The sequence below is a fragment of the Glandiceps talaboti genome, chromosome 10 (genome assembly GCF_964340395.1).
Source record: "Glandiceps talaboti chromosome 10, keGlaTala1.1, whole genome shotgun sequence".
NCBI lineage: Eukaryota > Metazoa > Hemichordata > Enteropneusta > Spengelidae > Glandiceps > Glandiceps talaboti.
The window spans coordinates 1,574,435-1,582,500 of NC_135558.1; the positions used below are offsets into that span (position 1 = coordinate 1,574,435).

The 8,066-nt window shown below is 33.8% G+C and overlaps 1 protein-coding gene across 1 annotated transcript in view; it reads right to left on the reverse strand.

Moving 5' to 3' along the window:
* LOC144441021 (procollagen galactosyltransferase 2-like) overlaps positions 1-8,066 on the reverse strand; it is a 12,765-nt gene continuing 4,699 nt past the window's right edge. The window contains exons 4-10 of the mRNA XM_078130532.1: positions 6,907-7,108; positions 5,016-5,135; positions 3,115-3,298; positions 2,229-2,361; positions 1,628-1,755; positions 1,020-1,223; positions 1-778 (exon numbers count right to left, since the gene is read on the reverse strand). Of these exons, the coding sequence (XP_077986658.1) occupies positions 610-778; positions 1,020-1,223; positions 1,628-1,755; positions 2,229-2,361; positions 3,115-3,298; positions 5,016-5,135; positions 6,907-7,108 (1,140 nt within the window). The 3' untranslated portion in view covers positions 1-609. The remainder of the gene's footprint in view (positions 779-1,019; positions 1,224-1,627; positions 1,756-2,228; positions 2,362-3,114; positions 3,299-5,015; positions 5,136-6,906; positions 7,109-8,066) is intronic.

Consider the following 8,066-nt stretch of genomic DNA (forward strand, 5'->3'; position numbering starts at 1 on the left):
ACCACCACCACCATCATCATCATCATCATCATCATTATCACCACCAAAACCACCACCATCATCATCAGTATTAGTACTAGTAAGTAGTATTCATTTCAGAGTTTGATAACAGCTCATCTGTGCAAACGTTCATGAATTTAAGTTTGTATTGCACCAAAATATTCATATTTGGACTATCTATGAACTGTGATGGGGGATGTTACCAACTTCCAAGAATTTGGGATAATTGTCTGAAGGGAAGCATGCATCGTTACTTCAGAAAACACTGATGAAGCCATGATTGATACCTGGTGAAAGCTTTAGTAAGCTAATTTAAAATATTGGTGTAATACAAAGTTAAATTCATGAACATAGACATTTCAGAGTTGTTGTCGTTACCACCACTGACATTGTTGCCGTCATCATTATTGTCTCGTCATATCGCTGTCACCATAACTATAATCATCATTAGCATTGTCGCTGTCATCTTTGTTATGTCATTGTCTTGTTTGTCATCATCATCATCATCATCATCATCATCATTATCATTGTTGTTGTTGTTGTTGTTGTTGTTGTTGTCATGTACGTCATCATCATCATACAACATACATCTCATTTTCCAAAATCATCTCAGAGTTCTTCATGTTTTTCTTTAGAATCACCATCACTCCATATTGTAGATGTTTCAGTGTCACTAAAATAGTTTGGTTCCCCAGTGTAATGTGTAGGTTCTATCAGTAAAGGCTCAGCTGATAATGCCATCAGATCACGTGGCCAGAAATGCTTAGCCCAGTCTTTCCTAAAAGGAGAAATTAGGACATCAGTTTTTTTTATGTGATACAAAAATGAAGCATTTAAAGTACTTTATTCTAATTTACTAATTACATTCTACCCAAGTCAAAGGTGATGTGATGTGTCCTTGCCAAAATATTTTAAATGGCAATGCAGGGTTAACAAAAGAACATTTTGTTGATTACATTTTTCGGTACAAATTATCAGAGTGCTATTTAGTAAGGTTTCATTGAATCTGAGTGACTTACTCTGGATGTTTGTTGAACATAATTGGTAAGTACTCATCAACTGGCAACAGTTTTGGTAGTGGATCAGCATCAAGCAGTTTGAGGGCGCCCTTCTGTGACAGGATGTACCCCAGTGTCCAATAAGTATAGTAAGGCCACACCAGATGTTTAGAACCAGATACATAAAACTCCTTATCTGGATTCATTCTCTTTCTACCTATGTACCTGGTAATAAAATAATCACACATTATTCCAACAAATCTTTCTTTGTTATTAAAGTGGCCATATGAATGAGGACTGGGTATTTATTTTGTATTTTTAATTTATAAAACAATTTTATCATGGCTTCCTACATGTGTTTTTGCAATGTATGTAGTTACAAACACAGAATTGGTTAGACTCAGTCCTCGGAGCTTCAAAATTAAAGCTAAATGTGTTATTTTGTATGTACCATCATCTCTATGAGGGCGCACAGTACAAGGATATTCGAGTACGGTTATGTAGCTGATATCGGTACAGAATACTCATAACATGATGTATCACGTTTGTCAACATACAGCACTTTCTTTGGACTAATTTTTATGAGAATATATTGTGAAACGTATGAAACCTGCTGCCATATTACTTACACAAGATCCCATTTTAAATCAAGTCCTTCAAGTTCTCTCATCATTTCTATCAACTCAGGTTTGAATTTATAATGAAATCTTATATCATCTTCTAATATCAGTACTTTGCTATACCGTTTCTCTAACACCTGTAAAGGAAATAAACAAAAAAATAGGATAAAATAAGGTTTGTCTAATATTTGTAGAGGAAATAAACAAAAAATTATGATAAAATAATGTTCGTCTAATACCCGTAGGGGAAATCAAAAGTAATGCCAATGGTATTGTAGCACAACTGTAGAGTTTATGTTTTTTTTTTTAATGTTATATGCACCATAATGTTACTGTATGGGCAGTATCTGCAATGCTGGGTCAATCATGGTAAATTGAGATTTGTTGAACTAATTTGCATATCACTGATGGGATCACCATGTTGTGAATACACCTTCATCTACACATCCCCAGATTCATCCCCATCAAATTTCAATCCAATCTGCCAAGCAGTTAGGATTTTCTTGACCAAATAAAGTCACATTTTGCTATCTAATTTGCATATGAACAAATAGTGCAAACAAATCCTGCATTTCTAGCTACATGTGATAACCAATGGAAGTGTTCTTACCTCCTTCCATATTTGATAGTGACTTAGAAAACATCCTATTTCTCCTTTAGTCAGCTCTCTACCATTATACGGATCAGCAAAACCTGGCAACATCTGAATACCCAGTGTGTCTATTTCACTTTGTGTCAATTTCCTGGAAAATAGATTTTCTGATTATTCCGGGAAATTGTGAATGTGGAGGGGAGAAGAACTATCGTGAGAACTTGACAAGAATCTTTCCTGAGAGGTAGTGTCCAACTTAATTAATAGCCTCTGTTTGAATTCCACATTTTCCCATTAATACTACTAGTTACTGCCATTACTGCCATTAGTATTTTATTTGCCACAAACTCAAAATCATATCAATATAACAAAAGAGAAAAAGTAAAAAAGACAGTGGAATAAATATTACACATAAACTGATGGATGAATACAGAGTTTATGGCTGGACCACAAAAATAGTTTGAAACAAACTAGTCAAGTTTGTGGCCCATACTACAATTGATTAAACAAAATAATCAAAGCAATCAGAATAATCAGAGCTGATGGGTTCACTATACCTCCTTCAATAGTGTATAGTGACTTGCACAACATTGGGGGTGGGGGTGGGGGTGGGGGTTGTGGTGTTACATCTTTATGGTTCAGGATTCAACCCCATGTTCTTGCATTAGTGTTATTACACCAGTGGTCACATTATGATAATTCTTTTGTTCAGAACCATTTTTTCTTGACCTCTGACAGACAATTTTTTTAAACAAATTTGAATCCTACTACAATATTAGTTTTTTCCCTTTCATAAATTCTAAAATACTGTCAATGTAATTTCTCATTCTTCTATAACTGTATATTACTGTACTGTGATTGTCTAAATGTGGCTAACACCAACATTCATAGTCATCATACTTACTTGCCGTCCACAGCAGGTACATGTTTGGCCTCTATCCCTAATTCCTTGAAAATTGTCATCATCCGATTTCTCCTGTCTTCCCGACGTACTAGATTTATCATGTAGATTTCATCAAAGCCAAGCTTAGTGGCTGGAGGGTAGGGTATTGTCAAATATTGAGATGTCAAAAGTTGTTCTCTGTCAACTAAAAACAAAGTGGAATAGCTTAGTGGTTGCCATGGAGAGTAGGGTATTGTCATAAACTGAGATGTTAAAAGTTGTTGTCTGTCAACTAAACACACCAATTACAGAATAACTCAATCTTATGTTTCTGTAGTAATAGGTATGGGTGGACAGTGTATTCCAAGTATCAAATGTTGACATGTTATTGAACACACCTTAAAGTTGTGACATTTATGGGACCAATCTGTCATTGAAATGTATATGTGTATGTATTGATTTTAGATACTGTATTTTATACATTGTCTAATGTCAAATAAATACACTATACCCACTACAGCATTAAAGTGACTCTCTATAAAGCAACCAATAGGATTAAAGTGACTCTCTATAAAGCAACCAATAGGATTAAAGTGACTCTCTATAAAGCAACCAATAGGATTAAAGTGACTCTCTATAAAGCAACCAATAGGATTAAAGTGACTCTATAAAGCAACCAATAGGATTAAAGTGACTCTCTATAAAGCAACCAATAGGATTAAAGTGACTCTCTATAAAGCAACCAATAGGATTAAAGTGACTCTCTATAAAGCCACCAATAGGATTAAAGTGACTCTCTATAAAGCAACCAATAGGATTAAAGTGACTCTCTATAAAGCCACCAATAGGATTAAAGTGACTCTCTATAAAGCAACCAATAGGATTAAAGTGACTCTCTATAAAGCCACCAATAGGATTAAAGTGACTCTCTATAAAGCCACCAATAGGATTAAAGTGACTCTCTATAAAGCAACCAATAGGATTAAAGTGACTCTATAAAGCCACCAATAGGATTAAAGTGACTCTCTATAAAGCAACCAATAGGATTAAAGTGACTCTCTATAAAGCAACCAATAGGATTAAAGTGACTCTCTATAAAGCAACCAATAGGATTAAAGTGACTCTCTATAAAGCAACCAATAGGATTAAAGTGACTCTCTATAAAGCCACCAATAGGATTAAAGTGATTCTCTATAAAGCAACCAATAGGATTAAAGTGACTCTCTATAAAGCAACCAATAGGATTAAAGTGACTCTCTATAAAGCAACCAATAGGATAGTCTAGATGGTATTTGTGGCATCCAATCTCGAGATCACTCTTTGAAAAAATGATTCAATATACTAAGAGAAGCATCTAGACTACCAATATAACAGAACAGTATGGATTCCAAGTTATACCTTTGATAACACGGACACCTTATTGGTACAATTTAAAACAAATATGACAGGATATAAAACTATCATACACTACGTTTAAAATGTTCACAACATGACAACTAAGTGACATATTGACAATAGTGGATGTGCAAACTGACATCAACTTAAAAAGACAATATAAACCTGTTCTTCCAATCTGTAATGACTGTACATCTGATGAGAAGAAACCAATAACACAGAGACTATATGGAAAACATGGAAAACACAAATATCTGAACTAGACACTTACATATGATGGGGGGAAAAAAAAAAAAAAAAAAAAAAAAAAAAATATATATATATATATATATATATATATATATATATATATATATATATATATATATATATATATATATATATATATATATATATATATATATATATATATATATATATTATCAAATAAAAAATCAACCTATTCCACCTATTTTAAGATTGAGCGTAATTGGAACCACACAATTTTTTTTTGGTAAGGCCTTTGAGATGTATTACTAGATACCTACTTGTGGATTCTAGTTTTGCATACACCATTTGTTCTACATCATCTTCCAGTGCATCGTCACTTTCCAATGGCGTCAACAGCTGACCAAAGTAAACTTTGTTTAGAAGATACATCTGAACCTCTGTAATGAGAACACCACAAAAAAACCGACAAATTAGCTGATGTTAACAAGTTTTCCACTCAAAATTGGATGGTAATATATCAAACAATACTCTGACCTGGTATAAAAATGTCAAAAACAGACTTGTGATTCACTTTCAAACAACGTCAGAAATAATGTACAAATAATTCAATGGTGGTATCATAGGTGGCACAAGATGAGTTTATGACAATCAGATATTACTCCCCTATATTTTCCTTCGTTCTGCCAAGGAAAATACAAGTGACCTGAGGGGGCTAGCAAGTCATAGTGACAACCCTTAGGTAACAAGTATTTTCCAACTGAATGAAGAAAAATATTTGGGGAATAATCATACCATCATACTTCAATCAAATATTAAGGATGTTGATAGAGGGCGCACTCTGCTAAGGATTATAATTCATTGTAATAATTAAGGATGTTGATAGAGGGCGCACTTTGCTAAGGATTATAATTCATTCTAATAATTACTGCATAACTTTCTCAGTTGGACGTTAAAGGTCAGAACATTTCACATACATACATGTACACAGTAATTGACTACTAATGGGCCATCATATATATATGTGTACATATATAGTAATAAGGAGGGTTGACTTTGAGAATCTAAAATTCCATTTCAGAGAAAATCTGACAAGTGACCACCTTTTAGTCTGAGTGTAGCCACTTTGACTTGTAGTCAACCGTGACCATCACCTTGTAAAGTTGCAGCCATTAGGGCTGGAGTGTAATGGTATCCTCTAATGGCCTAACAAGGACGCAATTCCAGACACATTCATTGTACTTGTATAGTAAGGACAAATGAGGCAACGATAATGATATATAGCAGAGAGGACCCAGACAAATACACCAGTGGTAGCAGGTACAACAGACACAAACTAATGCAGTAGATTACATCAATGGGTGATAGTGGTGTCCTCATCCCCAGGGGTACTCTGGTAGACTCAAACTATAACCACAAATGTTACAAATATTTTTTTTTTAAACTATGGGGGCCAAAAGTAGTACATTCAGCCAAAATTTAAATGATACCAAGTTATATATCATTTGTACAATAAGAAATACATAAATTAGCAAAAAAGAATAATACAAAAATATTGTGACATCTTAAGTCCTCTTGTACATTTATACTTTGGCAAACCAAACAGTACAATACTTCTAAACAGTATTAAAATTACTTTAAATATTCCAAAGGCTCTAGTTCACATGTCTCAGCTATTAATCAAGTAAATAGTGAGCATAGATTCAGATCAACTTTCCATTAGGCCAAAAAAAAATTATTTCTGGTCACGACATTTTGTCTAAAGTGGTGTGATGACACAATTTTTTATTTTATTCTCAACAAACCTGTCACTGAATCTACTATTTATGACAGTTACTGTTCTTTTTATTTAGTACTTTAGAGCAAGTGTGTATGGGGGCAGATGACGTTATTTGCTTGTTCATGATTGCCTCTGCAGTTGTCTTCACTGAAGTAGGGAGGGTTATTCCCATGGATCTGCAGACTGCATGGGTTGGACAAACACAAACAAAAAGACTGATGCTAGGGTATTTCAGTGATGCAAGCACTGACCAAAACAATTCTTTTCATTTCTTTTCTTTTTTCTAATTCAACACTGAAATATCAACTTTCCACATGGAGATTGGAAAGCAATAAATGTATTCAGAATAGCTCTGAAATATAACAATTTATTTGACAACTGACATTTATGGTTCATCATGTTTTGTTGTCATGGTTTCCAAAAACACCTACCTGCCTGTCTAGCTGAGTGTGCAAACAAGAGAATATCATCGAAATCACCCTTGTATGATGGTAATGGTGTGAATTGTAACTTAGTAGAAGCAGATCTTTTTAGGTCAATCAGATACGTAGAATGGACCATTGGTACAGGAAAACATCCAGTTCTTTCTCGTTTTAATGTTGGCATATACTCTGGTGTTCTTTTGTAATAGCCCTATATCAAAAGATAGAAAATGAAGAACATTTTTTATTACAGTTTCTCAAGATTTGAATGACTCTGATCTCAAAGCCACACAAAAGAAAAGTTTTGTTTGTCGACAAAATACCCCCAAAAAATGTCACCTATGAACATAAATGTTTATCCATAAAAGTGAACTCTGAGGCTAAATAATTACTTATCTCTACCGATCTTAGTAATTCCTTTCTTAAACTTACATTAGTCTAAAATTATCACAAATTCTATAGAAGTTATAACTCAATCAAGTGTTTTTTTTTCTCCCAGTGATGACATACTGTCATCAACTATTTAACAGGGTAGAGGATAAATGAAACTTCTAGACTGGCACCAGCCACTCGGAATTATTTTTTTGAGTTTGTTGTTCATTTTTAGTTCTGAAAAGGAAAATGTACTCAACTTTTAAAAAAAAAAACAGTTAGGCCTTAAAAAAATTGTTTGGTTCTGCTTATCTGACGCCACCTACATTTTGTAGTTTTTCACTTCCAACCCTAAACTTTTTTAATAAAATTGTAAGAAATAGTGGATGTGGAAACTGACATCAACTTTAAAAAGACGATATAAAACTGTTCTTCGAACCTGTAATGGCTGTACACCTGATGAGAAGAAACCAATAACACAGAGACCATATGGAAAACAACAGAAAACATAACTACCTGAACTAGACACTCACATATGAAAAAAATATATATAATTTTTTTTTAAAAGATCTACCCATCCCACCTATTCTAAAATTGGGCGTATTGGAACCACACAATTTTTTGTTACACCTTACTAGTAGTCTCACAAGGGTTATACACGTGTTCCCCCGACTGTCTGGCAATTATACCACATTCCGTCAGGTTATTAGTTCACACACAATAACACAGCTGTGTGTTGTTTTAACTATAAGTATGAAATAAACCTGGAGATGTTAGCAAGTCTATGAATCCTCTTG